The sequence below is a fragment of the Myiozetetes cayanensis genome, unplaced genomic scaffold (genome assembly GCF_022539395.1).
Source record: "Myiozetetes cayanensis isolate MyiCay16 unplaced genomic scaffold, myiCay2020 scf6-25, whole genome shotgun sequence".
Taxonomy (NCBI): Eukaryota; Metazoa; Chordata; class Aves; order Passeriformes; family Tyrannidae; genus Myiozetetes; species Myiozetetes cayanensis.
In genome coordinates, this window is record NW_026087853.1 from 44,416,153 (window position 1) to 44,435,200 (window position 19,048).

General features: G+C 47.7%; 2 protein-coding genes across 4 annotated transcripts in view; both read left to right on the plus strand.

The window, feature by feature from the left end:
- The window catches only part of PHRF1 (PHD and ring finger domains 1), a 31,451-nt gene extending 22,968 nt beyond the window's left edge, over positions 1 to 8,483 (plus strand). For 2 of the 3 annotated variants that reach the window (XM_050335904.1, XM_050335903.1), the window contains exons 14-18: positions 811 to 3,603; positions 4,240 to 4,391; positions 4,863 to 5,123; positions 6,223 to 6,351; positions 7,530 to 8,483. In XM_050335904.1, coding sequence (XP_050191861.1) covers positions 811 to 3,603; positions 4,240 to 4,391; positions 4,863 to 5,123; positions 6,223 to 6,351; positions 7,530 to 7,664 — 3,470 coding nt within the window. In that variant the 3' untranslated portion in view covers positions 7,665 to 8,483. The remainder of the gene's footprint in view (positions 1 to 810; positions 3,604 to 4,239; positions 4,392 to 4,862; positions 5,124 to 6,222; positions 6,352 to 7,529) is intronic. The other variant, XM_050335905.1, reaches the window with a different exon arrangement.
- Positions 8,484 to 10,781: 2,298 nt separating this feature from the next.
- On the plus strand, positions 10,782 to 18,877 carry LOC126651127 (malignant fibrous histiocytoma-amplified sequence 1-like). The gene is made up of 11 exons (XM_050336699.1): positions 10,782 to 10,786; positions 11,422 to 12,450; positions 13,061 to 13,352; positions 13,736 to 13,922; positions 14,940 to 15,130; positions 15,234 to 15,715; positions 16,918 to 17,075; positions 17,595 to 17,754; positions 18,209 to 18,279; positions 18,382 to 18,488; positions 18,722 to 18,877. The coding sequence occupies exons 1-11, from the start codon at positions 10,782 to 10,784 to the stop codon at positions 18,737 to 18,739; spliced, it is 2,700 nt and encodes an 899-aa protein (XP_050192656.1). The 3' UTR covers positions 18,740 to 18,877.
- Positions 18,878 to 19,048: the final 171 nt, after the last annotated feature.

Sequence of the window (19,048 nt, forward strand, 5' to 3'; positions counted from 1 at the left end):
TTCGTAGTGGAGTTAGCCTCTTTGTTTCATCCCCATCTGCCCTGATCCTAGAGGCTGCAGTAGCTTCAGACACACGGATACACTTACTGAGCATCTGAATACATAGGATAGATTCTGTGGCTGCCAACAGTAATCTGTTTTATAAGGCAGAAATACTGTTACTTGTCTCTGTTTTAGTTGCAGAGCTGGGATATTACTGGAGGATTTTGGTTTTAATACATAGTTTTCAAAAGAACTGAAAGAACTGGTTTCATTCTTTATTATAAAAGTGTAGGACTGGATAGACCAGTTTTTCTGGCATGTGTCATGCATTGCTGTCATGCCTGTGATCTGCACTTCAGTTTGAAAAGCAACACGGAGGACCTTGGCAAGAAGTTTCTTTGCAAAAGTAGAACTCTAAATATGTGCTAGCATCTCCAGCTGTGTATTCCCTTGGCGTGGTATTATTTTAAAAGAATCTCTTCAAATTGAAACTTAGAGCTTTGGTTTTAAATAATTACCCTACACATCCTCTGTTATAGTCAGTTTTTGTCAATCATCACCTACAAGATAATAAGCATTAATCTGGTGATATCTACAGAACAGAATAATTTATTTTGTAAACATTAGTGTTTACCTCAAAGATGTGGTTGTCCTGGCACTAAACCATGAGTATCTGACCAAAAGAACTATTGGATTGCCTTGTTACTGTGTGGCATGTCAGCAAACCAAAGTGGAACTTAAAATAATGAGCTTAGTATTTCTTTTAACGTTGGCAGAAAATGTCCAGATATGTACTGAAAAGCTTAATTGTCTGTCTGTGTGCTGTAGTTCCGCTTCACAGAAAATCAGCAAGTGAGTCAAGAGTGGATGATGGTTCAGGGCATAACACCCAACCAAGTACAGTGCACTCAGGGACCACAGCAAGTAGCTCCACTGCTGGACCTTCCGTTTCCTCGGGGCTGAGTACTCACACCAGACCCTTCTCCTCAAGCTTGTTTTCATCCCCTTCACCCTCACCGAGCAGGACTGAGTCTGCAGCAAACCCTGCACAGACTGCATTGGAAAAGGCAACTGTAAAATCAGAATATTCAATGACACCCAGGTCTGTTCAGACTCAGAATATAGCTGCTTTGAGCAGGCATGGCTCCAAGTTAGGTGAAGTGCCCAGATTTAATGGAAAATCTAAAAACTTTTTACCCAGTGACTCATCTTCAAAGCCCCTGAGCTGTAACTTAAATTCTGGCTCCAAAGCTGTAACTGTGAGGCAGCCATTGAAACCACCTTCCAAGAGAATTGACATCTTTGAGCTTCCCAGGATACCAAAGATTAAAAAAGAAACCAGCAGCAAGCAGGTGGAGCCAGAACCCACAGGAAGCCAAAGCTGTGACATCCCCAGCTCCTGTATAACCCAGCTGACCGGCAAAGAGAGCACTAACCAGCCGGGAAAGGGTAGCAAGGTGGAAAGTCAGAAGTCGAATTCCAAGGAACCTCAGCAGCAGACACGTACAAGCGGGGTGTCTTTTTCTGCTAACACTGGCGTGTACAGCAGTTCATCACTACTGGGCACTTCCAGGGGCAAAGGCCCAGGCTCTTTTGAGAGTTTTAAAATCAATATTCCTGGAAATGCAGGACATCCGAGCAGGCTGTCTAACCCAGGATTTTGTAACACCTTCCGCCCTGTGGATGACGAAGTGCAACAGAAAGAGAGTCCTTCACCTCTCTTCTCAGTTAAGAAAAAGCAGGTCAAAAGTGAAATATATGATCCCTTTGAGCCAACAGGATCAGACTCAAGTTCAGCAAACAGCAGTCCTGAAAGGCTTGGCTCAGGGATCCCACTAACTAATATTACCAGGACTATTTCCATTGACAATCCAAAAGTTCAAACATTTCAAACTGTCCGTCGTTTCACCCCTTACAGGGTAGAAAATATATTTGGATCTGAGGCTGACTCTGATGCACCATCTGGTAACACAGAGTCTCGTGATGATGCGACGGTAGAAAGCAGGATTGTGGAACAGATCTCTGATCCAGAGGAACGGGACAATATAGATGAGGAAGATTTTCTAAGCAGTCCTTGCACTTCATCTGCTGTTAAGCAAATTTCTAGTACAGAGTGTGTAAAGGAAGAAAGCAGGGAGGGACCTAACGTGTTCTTTAATGCTGAAGAATTGATTAGACCTAATATTAATGTGAAACTAGAACCAGATAGTCCCTCAAAGAGTGATGGGCAGCAGAAAGTCCAAAAGGTAGAACAAACAGAGAGGCGATCGCGTTCCAGATCCTGTTCAAACTCCAGCTCCCGAAGCAAGAAAAAGATGAAAAGGAAAAAAGCACTTGTCAAAGAGCGTAAGAGATCGCGTTCAGGGTCTAGGGACAGAGCACACTCAAGGGACCGAAGCTCCAGATCTACCTCTTGGTCAGGTGGAGAAGAGCACGGCAAAACACACACATTGAAATCCAAGAGCAGGAGGTCTTCTACTGACCGTTCTAGCAGTCGGGAACGATCTAAAAAAAAGAAAATGAAGGATAAAACAAAGGATAAAAAGGCAAAAACTTCTTGGTCTAGGGAGAGAAGGAAATCTAGGTCACGTTCAGGTAGTCCTGGAAGTACTTCTGAGTTTCATGAAAACAGAAAAAAGAAGAGACGGTCTCGATCAAGATCAAGGCGGAGGGACCGTTCCAGATCAAACAGCACTGAGAGGACGAAAAGGCGGAAGCACAGGAGAGACAAAAGCTATGAGAGGTATGATAAAGACAGTAGCTTGAGGTCAAGGGACAGAAAGAGATCAAGATCCAGATCTCGGGAGAGGAGAAAGTGGAGGTCTCGGTCTCGCTCCACATCTCGATCTCGGGAGCACAAAAGCAGCAAATCAAAGGAAAAAAGACCACGATCGCGATCACGTTCCAAAGAGAGAAAACACAGATCAAAAGAGACCCCGCTTCCTCCTCCACCAGAAAAGGATCAAAAGCCTCCAGCTGAAAATTTGACCACGTGTCTGGAGCAACTCCATTCTCTCAAACAAGAGCCAGAGGAGGAGTTAGTGCTAGAAGGGCTTTCCATAACCATCGAACCAAATGTCCAGCTTGCAGAAGTACAGGCTGAGACTCCAGTTCAGCTGAGAGAGGTCCAAGAAACTATAAAGGTGGAACCCATCTGTCAAGAAGTGACCAGTGAAGCTGCATTCCCTGTGCCAGAGATCACAAACATTTGTGTTCCAATTGGCAGCGTGGATTCTTTTGCTGAAACAGAATTACTGAGTAGTACTGATCAAGCAGTGCTCGGTAGCTGTAGCAATACAAACCTAGAGATTACAGTTAAAATTGAAAACACTGCATTATGTCCGTCTCTGATGGAACAACCCCCAAAGAAGGAAGTTATCGTGCATGTTCCAACTGAGGCTGCACCAATTCAAAGCTCTTCCAAAAGCAAAATTACAGACTGTGTGAGGGAGGTTAAAGAGGAGTGCCTTGTATCAGATGAGAAATCAAGTAATTTCACTAAGCCTGAACTGGAAGTGGTACCTCAGGGTCCTGCCTTGAAATCAAAAGCAGCAGTGAAAAGAGTTACATGGAATCTTCAAGAGGAAGAAAGCGGCACACTGTCTGCTGGAAAAGCTCCAAGTAAGTCTCTTTTGGAAAACAAACAGCAGTTGAAGCAGACTGTATGAGGCCTAGGGTTGTAGTGTTACAGCTCTGTCATCTGAGCTGGGGTGATCCTGTGGTTTCCAATCCTGAGAGCTGGCGTTTTGTGCTTGTTGAAATCATGAGGTGAGTTCTGTTAATGAATTGGAGAGGACGTGCTGTCAGCACCGCTCAGCCAGCCAGAGGCAGCTTGTTCGGCCGTGAAGCACGTGCTGCAGCCCGGTCTCTGAACTGGCAGCCCATGTCCCACCTTTTCTGCAGTTACCTAGAGTGGTTGTTTTGCCTTCAGAAGTTATAAATGTTTCTCAGAACCAAGGAGCATGACGTCTCTGTAGCTCACTCCTGTGAGTGCTGCTGAACCAAAGCTGCTCGAAGCAGTTTGGCTTGGGACCCTGTGCTATTTGTGTTGACAGAGTTGCCACTGTGGTTCCCTGGGGGAAATGAGAAGTTCTCTATTATCAGAAGCTTTAAAATGTGGATGACTGCTAAACAGAATACTTTTATAGCGAGTTTTGTGGTTAGATCTTTTTTATTTAAACAATATAATTGTTTTTAAAATATTTGACACATTATTTTTATTTTGTCCTTTTCTTTTTCTTCTCTTGGGGAACCTAGGGATGCCATTTTACAAACTTCAGCGAGCAAAAGAAGGGGCCTGGAAAGCAGAGGACTTGAACCAAACGTTAAATCAGGTGCAGTTAAATGAGCCTCCTCCAACCAATTATATGATTCCTGAGCCTATGTTTCCTGATCTAGATTCCTCTCAGGTTGGTTCCTATTCCAGCACCTAAGTGTCATGGAAGGCATCCCATCTCATCTGTGCCTTCGTTGTGCAACACCCTCCTCTCATGGCAGAGTTCGCCTTCCTCTGCGTGTGGTACATTTCATAAAGCCCATACACCTCAGCAATCCTCTAATCATTTAATCTCTCAGGTGGTCCTTACAGTTGAAGAAATGTATTTTATTTTAATTCTGCTCTATACGTGCAGCCTCTGCATGTAAACTTTCAGCAGTAACTTGCAGAAAGATGGTGCTGTTTGAGCAGCTGTGAGTTTCTCCCTGACTGTGATCAGGCTGTAAATATTGGCTTGGTGGCCTTGGTGTGAGCCATCACTTTGTGCTCTCCACCAGTTAAAAGGTGAAGAGAGGCTGGTGGCAGCTCCTGGTGCTCTGAAAATCCTGATCTGACGTTCTGTCTTGTAAGCACAAGCATTTACAGAGTGGTATCTGTTTCACAGGTGTACTGTCAGAACATCCCTTTGACGCCACCTCTGCCCTCCAGCCTTCCCCCCTACGCCCCGGTCAGCCAGCCCACGGTGCAGTTTATCATGCAGGGAAGTCTTCCAGCGCTTGGCTGCATGGCAGGACAGAGCCTCACTCCAGAACCCGGCAGCTTGGCTACTGCATCCGAGCCAGGAGTCCAAGCTGCTTCTGTTGGAAATGCAGAAGAAAAGATCAAAGCACCCAAACCTCCAGTGGATAAAACGAAAAATGAGGAAGTGAGTGAATGCTACCAAGTAGCAAATGCATATCGTTAATGAGCTGTTTATTTGAACTTCTTAATTTGGGGGATTTTAAAGCTTTCTATTCTGTATTTTCCTGGCCCTGTTGTCACTGTTGGTTTTGGTGCCTGACGCTGCTAACCCAGGAGCAGCAGGCAATCCTTTCCTTGAATTCTTTTGGGATTTATTCCGTTTGAGGATTCTACTTTCTACTGCTTCATCACAAGAAGACAGGGATTAAAGTGTGCAAAATACATTCTTAAAGTTCTGAAACCTTCTTGTGTGAGTGTTTGGAAGGGACTTTCCAGAAACCAGAATGTCCAGATGTCTCTAAACACCTGGTTTTTCCTTTCCCTTCCAACTTTGAAATCAATGTCAATCCTCATAACAGTCTTATAGAGAGGTAGGACTGTATCTTCTTGTCTATCAGCACTGAAAATGCAGAGATAGTAAAATACTTTGGAGATTTTGCAGTGCTAGTCCCTTGCTGCTGAGTTTTGGTTTGCTGTTTGGACAGTCTGCTCTAAGCACAGTGGATGCTGACATGAGAACAAAAACTTCTTAGCCCATTATTTTACTTTCTGCCACAAAACCAAATAGTAAGATGCTTTTCCCACTAAGCCTCCATTTATGAGCAGCAGTTTTTATGAACTTGTTTTGATGGCATTTATAATCAATTATTTATAGGCAACTCTGCAATTTTCAGATTGCCTTTAGAGCTATCTAAAGCTTTATGTTTGTAGTAATGGTTTGCTGCTTTTATAATGTGATGTCTTTTCATGGATGTAAGTTTATTTTAGACCTGTTGCAAGGGAAGGAGGAGACCAAAATTAATGAGTAGACATTGTAGTCACCTGTTTAAAACACATTCTTTAAGACACAGAATAAATGTTACATAAAACAAGGGTTCCTCATAGTGCAAACTGGTATTTGTTTCAAGACTGCAGTTGACAGTAAAGGAGATCACTTTGAGGTGATTCCTTGGGTTGTTGAAATTGTGAAATAAGAATTTTCATTGTTAGAGCATTTCTGAGAAAAATAGTCAGAAGGCATTGCCAAGATAGGACAAAGTAATGAACTTCTCTTTGCTCTGCAGTACATGAAGAAGCTTCACATGCAGGAAAGGGCTGTGGAAGAAGTGAAACTCGCCATCAAACCGTTTTACCAGAAGAGGGAGATTACAAAGGAGGAATACAAGAGCATCCTTCGAAAAGCAGTGCAGAAGGTAAGGGCACAGTGAAAGGGAGCCGAGAGGAGGAGCTGGGCAGGTCATGAAAGAAGTGTCAGTACTTGGGATTGCACGTGCCAGTTTTGGCAGTTAACATGCCATAACTGAGTAGCGGATTTTTGGACCCTGAGTCATACTCTGCTGTCCTGTGGTGAAGCAGCAGTTGCTTTAAGCAAGACTGATTGGTGCCATTGACGAGAGCTGTCAGTCTATTCCTTTTAGAATATCACGGTTTCAGCAGACAAGAACATTGCTAAGCTTCGGCTGCCTGAGATGAAATATTACATGGCACGTGCCTTGGGTGAGAATGGTTGAATCTCTCTCACTAGGAACTTCAGCCAGAATTGTCAGCTCTTTCTGATAAAGTGAGAAAAGACTTTGTGCATTAGTTCCTTGAGCGTTTGTGGTGTCCCTGAACCTTAAAAGAGGGCCTGGCAGCTTTACTGATACTGACTTCTGTCTCAAATCTTAGTGCTGATCAGATCATGGCTAAAAAAGACCTGATCAGCAGGTAAATGTTGTCTTGTAAGGGGAAGTAATGCTCCTGTGGTCAAGGCCATTAATTGATACCTCAGCAGACTGTATTCTATCCTTGCTCTGCATTCTTGCCATCACTGGGAAATTCCATCATAAATCAAAATTCATGAGGTAATTGCTGCAACGTCGTGTTGTTTGTAGGAGAGCTGAGCAACACCCATCGCTGCTGAAGTCACTGTGAACTCCTCTCTGAACATGGATAAAGTTCTTTGTAGGGTTTGTTCTTTCTCCTGTATCTCCAGATGGGCCCTCAAAACTGCCAAATTCTTATAGTCTGAGCATTACTTCCTCAAAATCATCAGAAATATGGGATATCAGCACTTCCTCCTTGGTTACCACATATTGTGTAAAACTGGATGGATGGGTGGAAAAGCCTGTAGTAAAAACGAATAATTCTGTTTTCAGAGATGCCTCTGCATTTAGTTGGTGCTCAGCAGATAAGCACTGGGCCGTTTCTGGAATGCTTGAAGTAAAATATTCTTCTTACCTTTGTTTTCTGCCTAATGTACCCTGTTATGAGACTTGAGGGCCTGTGCAGGATTTGGTTCCCTTGGACAGCATCTTAGGTCCTGTCTGTCATTCACTTCTTGCCTGCCTGAACTGCTGTAATTGACTGAATGCCCTTTAATCCCCTGCAGATCTGCCACAGCAAAAGTGGAGAGATCAACCCTATGAAGGTGGCTAATCTGGTGAAGGCATATGTGGAAAAATACAAACATATGAGGAAACATAAGAAAACTGATGGTGAAGATACACGTGAAGTGGAAAACTGAGAGCAAGCCACAGCCAGCATGATTTGGACTGAACTTTTCCTAGCTGTGGACACTATGGGAATAACAGACCTGCAGTTGCATCTCACTGTAAACAAAGTGCAGAGAAACAAGACTGTAACAGGACTTACCTACGGAACCTTCTCTTGAATTGTTTCCATATGGGAATGAACTTAGGATTTTTTTTTTGATTACCTACAGATGTAGAACTAAATAACAATCAAATGCCTCAGACCAGCAGAGTAATTCGAGGGGAAACGCAGAAGAGATTGATGTTTGGGACTCCTGGATTGCTACAGTTTTCAGGGTTACTTTGATCACATTTTTGGGCTGTGCACTTGTCTTGCTAAAGTTTGAAACTGGACACCACTTTTCTTACAGTATATTGAAAGCTGTATACTGTTTCCCTTGTGTTTATTTATCGATGGATTGTCTTTAGAAATTTCTGATTTAATACTTGAAATATTGTATTTTTAGCCTGTTGGATGGTGAGCGAAGCTTTACTCGCTCTGGCATTTGGGGATTGCAGAAATGAGCTAACCTTTATAAACTGACTTCAGAAACACTGCTCAAGCTGTGGTGTTTATTTACAGTGAAAGTACCTTGTTAGTGAAAAAAATTGATTTCGGGGTGGGCGATTGTGTTGCACTTGTGTAAATAATGCACTGATGGCTGGTTTCGTGTCTGCCTTTCAGGAAACAGTGAAACAAAAAGCAAGCATCATGACTTTTCAGTAACAAGTCGGAGGGATAAGGTTGAACTGATGTACAAAGCAGAAATGTGACAGAGTTTATAAAGTTATTTTGAATGGTTTTAGTGCTATAGCAGGTGTCATTTGTTTGTCTTGCATCTGCCTTTTGCCCTGGCTGATCTGTATAAACCTGCATGCTTGGCTCTTGCATAAGGAATACTGTGTCTCTAGAAGAGGATTGGAGTTGGATTAGTAACTGTCCCTCCTCTGTAGGAGGACTCATTTTCCTATCAAGAACCAAAGAAGTCCAGCACAGGTACTGACTTCATCTTGATTTCTTTAACGCTCCTTGCCCGCGTGTACTGCAGAGCAGCAGATCTTTTAAGTGACCATCTGAAATGCAGTCACTTAAAAATATATTCAGCACCCTTAAACCTGACTTGAATCACTCCCCATTTAACCATGTTAGGGAGGAGATGTTTCACAGGGAGGCTGAAGGGAAAACCCGCAAGATACAGCTCAGAAACTGGCTTTCCCTTCACAGGAACAGAATGCACGTGACCTGGTTGACCAGATGGTAACAGCACTTCTTACTGAGGGCTTTCCTAACCCCTTGGAAACTGCCCTCTTTGAGGACAGTCTTGCTGCTTGTCTTCAAAGAGAAGACGTTTAGGCTCTCTGGGATGAGTTTCGTAAAACAAGTAACAGCAGCTCTTTCCTGCCCCACAGTGAGTGAGGCAAACTCACAAATAGCAAGACCTTTGGTTCCTTGCTGGCGTTCCTGGAATTTCAGTTACCCTGATTTTGGTCATAAGAGTTTTGTCTGCATACTGTAATTTTGTCTGTGGTTCCAAGTAGCTGTAGTGTTTGGACTGGCACAATGCTTCACTACCATCATTCACTATCCTAGAGAAATGTTTATGGATGAGCCCTGAACATTTTGGAGTTAATCTTCCTTGGCTCTCTGTGCTTCTTGGGTGGAAGTGCAGCCTGGATGGAGTATAAGGAGGTGATACCTTTGGAGTTGCTTTGAAGAGTTTTGGAGAACACTTCAGTACTGACTGCAGAACAGCTGAAAGAGAAGCTGTAGTTTTCAAGCTAAACTTGTAGCTAGAACGCATACCTGGCATATGGGTGTGGGGTTGTAAATACAAACGCTGTTGATAGATTTCTTGACACAATAAAAGTTCAAACACTTCTATGGCACTGTTGGCACAAGAATGAGGGAATGTGATCCAGTTGTGCATAGACTTAGGCTGGAAATTGGACACCTCCCAGTGTGTCAGAGGAACAATTCTGGAATAACCTGTCTCCATGAGTGAAAAAGGGTAGCTGGTGTGAAAAAACAAGCCTTGACCAGATAATAGAAACAGCTACACTGTTTACCAGGAGGACAATGTCAGTCTGTTTTGTTCCTCAGACTGTTTCACTGCTTTTAATTCTTGTTTAATGTTAGCCTTGAATTGGCAGTAAAGGTAACAGCCTGTTGCAGGATGTGTTAAGAGTGCCTGTGGTGTAAGACCTGTTAAATTTGTTACCTCTGCACCTGCGACTGCCTTTAAGGAGCACTGAAGCTGAAAACTGTATCTTCTGCCTGTGCTTTCCACTGAAGTTGTATCAGTGAGAATACTGGTTCTTTCTGTCTGCCATTAAAAGTTAATCCATCAAATTGTAGGCTGCCCCATGGGAAAGGCAATGAGAAATATACCTAAAAATGCCTTTTCTCACACGTTCTAGAAAACAGTTTTTCTAGTATAATGTGTATGCTACTTCCTGGCCCTCTTGGATCAGATGCTGCCACCTGTTTAAGGGAAGAAGTCTTACTGAACACATGCAGTTATTTGGTAACAGCATAACCTCTTGTTAGTGTCCCTTTACTCCTCTGCAACACGGATAACACCAGAAGTTCCTTTAGCAAAGGCAGGGAGCGACGCTGCACTAGGAATTTGACTCGGGAGCTGCTCTGCCACCGTGTTTGTGTTACAGGAGACCTCCAGAACTGCTTTTGGGACACAGCCCTGGCCCTGCCATCTGGCCAGTGCTCGGGTTGTTGAGAGCTGCTCTGAGGTTGGATGGAGAAAGAGAGGGTGGGGTTCCCAGGCAGAGCCTGGGGAGGCGGGGAGCGAAACAAGGGGAGAATCGAAAGGGGGAACGCCCCAGAGGATCCAGCTGGTGCCGCACGGCCGGGCCATGGCCCAGCCCGGAGCCTGTGAGTAGCTGCTCTGGGTCTTCACTGCTCTGGTTCAGAGTGGGGGGAGAGTCCTTTGGCTTGTCCCTGATGGAGAGATCGGGTGTTTGGGAGAGGGTGAAAGCTTGCCTGCTTGCTGGGCTTGTAGCAGGTCGCATGTTCAAGTAGATGCTGAGAAATGATGAGTCAGTCCCGAGCAGGGTGCGTTGCACAAGGGGATGCCATGTGGGGATGTGGCATCATGTGGTGAGGAAGTGAAACAAGGGGAGAGGAAAGCAAATCTAACCATGTTCTGTTATCGTGTGAACCCCATCCTGCATCCTGCTGTTGTTCTCCTTGCCTGCAAATCTCTCTGCTCTAAACACGCTCTGTTTGGGGATGTTCTCAGCCATCACTGAGTCCCTGCCTGTGTGCCTTGTCCTTTGGGGAATCCTACTGTCCACCTGCATTATTCCTCCTCTCTCCTGGGGCTGGAAGCGCCTCTGCAGGGAATCACAGCATCATCTGCATCTGGAGTGGGGTGAGGGGGGAGGATGTGAGAGAGGAAGTGCCTGAACTCACTAGCCCTGGCTTCAACACTTCTCCCTAGGCTGTGGTCAAGAGCTGAGGGTAGGCTGGGTGAGTTACTTGGAGAGCAGCTGTCTTGCTGACGTTAGCTCTGCCCTGCCAGCCCACTGCTGGGATGAGGAAACTGCCAGTTTTGGGGTAAATGCATCTGTGTCTGGAGCTCATGCAGTGCTCAAAGCATGAGAACAAATCTGCTAGGGTGACACTTGGTGTACAGGTCAACATCTGGTGGGAACTTTCTTGCTGTGTCTTGGCCCCAGCCAAGATCCTCGTACCTCGGCTTCAGTTCCTCTCTTCAGGAGCTGTTCTTGCAGCAACTGTGGTTGCACTGTTAAGCCAGCTCCACTGCTTTTCCTTGCTGGCCAAAATCACCCCAACGTTGTGCAGAGCTCAAGGAAAAAAGTGGTCTGCAACCCAAAGGGTCAAAGTGTCTCTTACCACCTCCCTTGTCCTGTGTGTCCAGGTCAGGAGCAGGAGGATGGATTGCGTGAAATGTCTCTCTCCACCCAGAGGCTGCGTGTGCTGCCTCCAGCAGTCCTGAGCAACCCCATGCTGGAGAGCCTTGATGTCGACAGGAACAAGCTCAGGACGGTCACCGGCATTTCCAAGCTCTGCAAACTGAAGAAGCTGATACTGTCCAAAAATGAAATTGTGGACTTTCCCAATGAAATCCAGAGCCTCGTCTGTTTAGAGAGGCTTGAGCTGAATCAGAACCAAATCAGAGTCATCCCAGAGGGGATTTTCTCCCATCTCCCCAGGCTTAAACACTTGCGGCTGAACAACAACCGTCTCTGTGCCCTCCCCAGGGACCTCGCAGCTTGTCAAGGCAGCCTCCAATACCTCAACATCTCCAACAACCTTTTCCGGACCTTCCCACAGCCTGTCCTGCAGCTGGCACGTTTACAGGAGCTCCATGTGCAGAATAATGCCCTTCGCCAGCTCCCCAAGGAGCTCTTTCAGAGGCAATCCCTGAAAATGTTTAAGGCCAATGGGAACCCCCTCCGGGAGCCGCCCAGTGAGGTGTGTGCTGGTGGCATTCAGCAGATACGGAATTACTTCATCCAGCTTCAACACGGTTTGGGGCAGGAGGACAGAAGGGTCAAGACCATGTTCCTGGGGGCCTCACTGGCAGGGAAATCCACCATCTGCAAAAGCCTGAAGCAAGGGCAATCCAAACTGGTGCCCAAGGAAGAGCGAACAGTTGGGATAGAGATCAGTGAGTTCCAGATCGAGGACTTCACATTTCTCTTCTGGGACTTTGCTGGCCAGCTGGAGTACTACATGACTCACCACGTGTTCATCACCCCACAGGCGCTCGTCATCCTCGTCATCAATCTTCACATGTAAGTGCTCAACTGGTTTGGATTCCAGGTGGGGCAGGGGAAGAAAAAAGGAACTGGGGAAACTTTCCCCTGCACAAATTCACACCATTTCCATTGGACCTCGAGCCCTAGTCTTTTCACCACTGGAGTAGCTAATTCTCCTCCCTCCCGCTTTTTGCAGATCAATCTTTTAATTAAGGTCTGTCATCACCTTGCCAAAGGCCTCTGTTTAGAGGGACTGAATAAGCACTAACTTCTTATGTGACAATTGAACCCTGTCTAAATGGATTTGCTTTCTGCCTTGGAAATACCTTTACAATGCCTCTGTATCCTGCGGTGTTCCCTGAACGTGAAGGGAGCATCACCCCTTGGGTTTTGTGCTATATGGGGATGTTCCCATCCACAACAGAGATGGACTCTACACCCCATAGCTTCAACTGGCTTAGCTTAAGGATGGAAGAGTGAAGGATGAGCTTGGGTAGAGCTCATGTCAGCTTCTGAAATCTGAGCTCTTCTCCGGTGAACTCCTGGCACAGCACAGGGTGCATGGTCAGACCTGCACTGGTGGAAGTTGTTTGGAGATTCAGAGAGTGAGACATGAATTTGTGATTTTCTTTCCCTCCCTCCCCAGGTATCAAACTAATGACAACACTTTCAAGGAGCTCGTTGGTTTCTGGATCAACAACCTGTCCATGCGAGTCCCAAACTCAGTGGTGCTTCCTGTGGGAACCCATGTGGACTGCTGCCAGGAGGAGGAGGTTGAGGAGAAGAGGCAGGACATCATGACCAAGATCACAGCCATGCTGGCAGAGAGAAAAAGCAACCTCGCTCACTGCATCAACAACCTGGAGGACAGCGAGGAGCCCAAGTTTTATGTGGACCAGTGGGAGAGGCTGAAAGAGATGGAGAGCTGCTCGTTAACCGTAGGGCTGAGATTATCCTGGTTTCTGACTCTCTGTGGTCACCTGCTGTCTCTGGCAGCCCAGTGTGCTACTGGCAATAATGACCTGGTGCTAATGCATCAAGCCCCTACTGCAGCCACTCCCTGGGCTGGGTGGATGTGGTAACCCCTGGCTGTGACCTGCTGGGTCCTTGTCCCCGCTAGGTGATGGGCATCTCCTCCTGTGGCTTGTAGCAAGTGCCTGAGGAGGAGTGTGAGGGGTCATTTACCATCACCAGGTGATTTTCCAGGAACTGCTGCAGAACAAAGGTGTGACCTCCTCGGCATTAGGTCCTTCCTTTACCTCACAAACTAAAAGACTCCTCTGGATGTGCTTTTGGCAGGTATGTGCTTTCTCTTTTCCAGATCTTAAACTTAGTTGCTGTCAACTGCACGGATCACCGTGATATCAAAAAGCTCGAGGCCACTATTTTGGAGCATGTGAAGAACGAGGAGCTCTTCCCCGAGGTGGTCCGAGTGCTGCCGCCTGTCTACAGGCAGGTGGAAGCTGCCATCGTGGATATCGCACAGAGCGAGGAGATGGCAGACCACGGTGAGTGCCACACCTTCCTGGGAGGACCCGCTGTCCTGTACCTGAGACAGGCTCTCTCCAGAGCTTTCCTGAATCTGGAATGGGGTCTCCAGTGCTTGCTGCACCTTCTGCCCCTGTTTGTGTGGCTGCTGAAGGCCTTGCAGTGTTACTGCTGAGCATTAATTGCTGCTGCCCAGCTCTGACGCTACAAGCATCTGCCCCACCCCCCTCACCCCAGGCAGATGCCTGGGGAAAAGCACAGGAGAAAGCCAATTGTGTCTTCACCAGGAGGCTCTGCTAGCTGGCCGTGTAGTCCGGTTTCTTTCTTTCCAGTAACGCTGTTCTTTCTCCTCTTTGCACTGTATAAGCAATTAAAAAATGTTGCAGGAAGGAACTCCACAACTTTAATGTTTCTATGTAGTTCCCAAATCTACATCCTGCTAACTTTATTTCATGGCCTCTGCCCCTCCCTAGACCATTCTCTGTGTCTCTTGTCACTTAGCAGGACTAGCAGGCAGTCGCAGCTCCTTGCTTATGTACCTAAAGCAGGTATAAACAGCACCCGCACCCTGTGTCATCTCTGGCTCCCCTGGCCACTGTAGGGTCAGAGAATGAGGAGCAAATGCTTTTTTTTTGTGGAGATAATCCAGGTTTTGTTGCCTGTCTCTCTGCATGACTGGATGACAATCTGAGGTTTAATTGGCAATCTAAGGTTTTCTGGCTGGGAACAAACCTGCTTTCTCTAACAATGACAGAAACCAGCATTAGCCTCATTTTTCAGATGCGCCAGGAGGTCCTGGCTGTTGCCACGGCTGAGTCAAGGCAAGACCATGGGAGCTGCAGGGTGGCAGTGGGACAGCTGAGGATAGGCAAAGCATTTTGGGCCACCGCCACTGAGCATTGCTTCAATCCCAGCTGCTTCCTCGGGGATGGCATGGGTGATATGGAATGCTGCTGGCATTTGTTGGCTCTCTAAAGCATCTGCCTTGGAATGCTGTGTCCGATAGATGCATGCTGAGCTCCCGCATCTTCCTCTAGGCATGATGGACCTCCAGTACCTGCTCAGCAAACTCTCCCAGCGCAAGCACCTGGCCAGGCTGGGCAGGGAGCTTCTCCAGGACATACTGCGGTACCTCCACCGCATCGGGCTTGTCGTGTGGTACGAGGAAATCAAGCAACTGGAAAGCACCGTTTTTCTCCAGCCCACCTTCCTAATAACTATGTTCAAGGTGAGCATGGGGGTCAGGACCATCTGCTCTGCAGGGCCCAAGCTCTGCAGCTTTGCTGGGCTACCCTCACTGCCACCTCATCTCTTCCTCTCTTCCCATCCAGCTCCTCGTGAGGTACCGCCTAGTCCAGCAGCTCGAGAGCATCTCTGTGGAGACGCTGATCGGGGAACACGCCACCATCAGAGACAGGGCCAACTGGGTGTGGACCTTCAAGTCAAAGGCAATGCTGTGCCACCAGGCTGTGCGTGCTCTGGTGAAGCACCAGCTCTGTTCGGCAGGGATGTGGGATGTCTTTGAGGAAATCATGGGGCCTCACAGAGGGAGAGGGAAGCTCTTCAGCCTCCTGGAGCACTTTGAGCTCTGCCTGGAGGTGAGGCACATGGAAGCGCTCAACCCACAGGCCAGTGAGTTTGTGCCTGGGAAGCCATGGGAGACAACACGGAGCCAAGGCGAGTCCTGGTACTTGTTCCCAACCTATCTGAACCAAACGGAAGAAGTCTCTGAGGTGTGGGGAGGAGATCACCTCGAGGACCTCCACATCCGAGCCTACTTCTCTCCTGAAATACCGGAGGGCTTCTTCCAGAGGTAAGCAGTGGTTTCCAGCCCTTGATGAAGTTGTGTGATTCAGGCTTTGCTCGGTGCAGCAGTATGACTGTCAGCAAGCCCCTTGGCTGTTGAGACTGTATCTGCTGAACCATGAGGCTGGGAGTCAAGATATCAGGGTGACTTCTCAGCTCTGCCACACACATGTGGAGTCCTGGATGAACCATTGAGATGTTCGCTGTCTGGATGTGAACAAGGACCACGCTCCTGGTTCATCCTTCATCTGGAGTGGTGTTTGGCTAGTCTGTGCCTGTCCAGGCAGTCAGAGGTCTCCCCGTCCCACCTGAGGATGTTCCAGTTTCTACAGGTCTTGGGACCGTACCAATTTTGGGAACATCTCCTGGCCTTGTGGACTTGTTTCCAGAGTTTTACCTGATGGTGGTGTGGTTTAACCCCAACTGGAAACCAAGCACCACAGAGCCACTCACTCACTTCCCCGGTGGGATGGGGGAGGGAATCAGAAGCGTAAAAGTGAGAAAACTCGTGGGTTGAGATAAAGACAGTTTAATAGTTGAAAAAATTATCATAGTAAACAGCAATAACTATAATAATATTGTAATTAAAAGGAAACTGAAAAAGAAAGAAGTAAAACCCAAGAAGAACAAGTGATGCAAATGAAAAACAATTGCTCAGCACCAACCAAACGCTGCCCAGCCTATTCCCAAACTGGTCTCCCAGCCAGCTTTCCCCCACATTTATATGCTGAGCATGATTCCATACGGTATGGGATATCCCTTTGGTCATTTGGGGTCAGCTATCCTGGCTGTGTCCCCTCTCAGCTTCCTGTGCACCCCCAGCCTCCTTGCTGGCAGGGCAGCGTGAGAACCTGGGAAGTCGTTGCCTTGGTGTAAGTGCTGCGCAGCAGCAACTAAAACATCAGTGTGTTATCCCCATCATTCTCATCCTAAATCCAAAAGATAGCACTGTGCCAGCTACTAGAAAGAAAATTAACTTCATCCCAGGCAAAAGCAGGACACATGGCCAACTCTGGAAGCATCTCTTGGCTGAAGAAGCTGCTACTGCTGCCTGAGCTTTTGGTAGGAGAGGGTCCTCATTTGGTGTCTGCCTCTGTTCTTACTGAAATTGGGTTCATATTTTCAAGCTCACCTGGTGCCGTGCCTTCTCCTGGTGCAAGAGATTAGCTGGGAGGAGGCTGGTGAAAGCCATAGGCAATGTCCTCGCAGGTTCCTGGTGAAAGCTTGCTCCGTCTACTCCACACACTGGGTGGCCAAGGTGACCTGCCTGCTTGTATGCAATGGCAAACCTCTGCTGATCAAAGAGAATAACCAGAGAGCCTACAGCTACCTGGAGCTCCGGTGCAGAAAGCCAGCAGGAAGGACAGGTAAGATTCCTGATCCGTATTTCATGACTCCCAACATTATGCCTCTCCTTAGCTCCCCCTCTGCCACCTCCAGCCCTCTGGGCAGTGTCCCAAGAAACCTCTGCCACATGTCCTAGTCCAGCCAGGGCCCACCAGCAGTTCACTTAAAAATTTCCGCTTTCTCCATCCAGTTCTGTTCATGACTCCTCTAAAAGTATCACATGGAAGTAGAAAGTCAAGTTTTCAGTCTTTTTGTGGAGCAAATGGGTCATCCTTCCCCATAGAGGCCCCAGCAGAGTACAGTCTCAGACCGAGTCTTCAAGTGATAAGCAAAAGGGCCATCTGAGTTGGGGAACTCTTCTCACATATCATTAGAAGGCTGTTGTATGAAGGCTGTGGGCCTTGGTTAACGTGAGAAGTGGAGCTGGTCCCACTGTTCTGGCTGTGGTCTGGCAGGCTGGGAGTGATGGGTGCGTCACGACAGCATCTCCCGGGGTTGGGGACTGTAAGCAAGTGAGACATTCTTCTTTTGCCTGGAAGGTTTCCAGTCTGCCTGGGACTTCCTCGTGGCAGTTGTGCTCATCATCCAGAAGCTTGCTGAGGAGTGGCCGGGGCTGCACGTGTGTGTGAAGACTCCCTGCCGAACGGCGGGCTGCCCCGCGGAGTTCATCTGGCCAGACATGGATGGCACGAGTGCCATGTATGTACACGCTGTGCCACTCCAAGGCAAGGGCAGGACCTGGGTGACTGTTACAGCAATGCTGGTGGGGCTGGCCAGCTCCTAAAGGCCATATGAAATTAGTCGTGAAACTCGGCAGGCACTACTTTGCCCTCTTCCTGATGGCAGCAGCTCATGTCCCACCTGTTACTAGCACTTACTGGTGTGGGAAAGTTGACCATGGAAAGAAGGGTGAAGAAGCTGAGACTGTGGGCTCAGGCACATAATATTCACTCTGAACACATACCCACATGTCCCCTGTTTCACAAAGAGCTGAAGGTGCTCAGGCCCCTGGGAGGACAGGAAGTGTCCACCAAGGGTGGGACCCCAGGTCAGGGTGGGAAAAGCAAGCCTCTTCCGTTGTCTTGGCATCATCTTACATGGGGACTGCTGAGGCAGCTCCTGCTCCTTCTTTTTGTGGCTTTTCCCTCTGCAGGACAAGGGAAGATGTTAAAACATGTGGGACATGTGGGCACCGTTTTGGCACAGAGCTGCTTCTGCCAAAAGGTGAGCCCGATGGTCCTTGAGTTTGTGCTGCAACAGCTCTCAGGGGAAAGAGGGCTGAGGGTTTCATGGAGCTGAGGTGCTGAGGGTGTCCCATTCCCGCAGTGCCCAGTCAGCTGGAGGAGCTCCCAGCACAGCCTCCTGCTCACTATTACGTGACAAGCTATGGGACCACCACCTTTGGGCCCAGCAGCATCCAGGTCACTAGGCAGGTAAGGACACTGCCCCCTCCCCTTTGCCCAGGGACCAACAGTGATGGCCAGGTTTGTTCTCCCCTTGCTCCTGAAATGAGGTGGGCGTGGTTCCTTGAAGCCTGGGGAGGGGGCATCCCACCTTCAGGCAGTGCTCTGGTTTCCACACTCCTCCCTGAGATACCACCACACCTCTGTGCCTCAGAGCTCAGGTCTGAGTGCTTCAGGTTGCTGGTACTGTCTTATTTTTCCAGAACATCTCCAGTGAGTAATTCGAGCCAGTGGGGAGGCACTTGCTGAAGATTTACTTTTGTTTAGCCAAAGCCAAGCTGTCCTTAACGTGCTCTGCTTGCAAGTCAAAGTCATGTCTGCAGTCTTAACGCACGGAAATAAATGAATTGATAAATGCATCCCTTCGTGTGTGGGAAGTCACCTCACTCACTAAAACTTAGAGGAAGAAGCTGCTGACAAGGGCTCTGATACCAGCCCACTGCTGCCAGCAGGGACTTTGCTGAGACAAGGCCAGCCATGGACCCCCGTGGTTTTGGGGGGTACAGGGGGTGGTGAAGGTTTCAGACCTA

What these genes read in the sequence shown, in the direction of transcription:
- LOC126651127 (XM_050336699.1), top strand. An exon ending in TCCTAATAACTATGTTCAAG is followed by an intron (nt 15,131 to 15,233) that starts GTGAGCATGGGG and finishes CTTCCCATCCAG; the next exon opens with CTCCTCGTGAGGTACCGCCT. An exon ending in AAAGCCAGCAGGAAGGACAG is followed by an intron (nt 17,076 to 17,594) that starts GTAAGATTCCTG and finishes TTTGCCTGGAAG; the next exon opens with GTTTCCAGTCTGCCTGGGAC.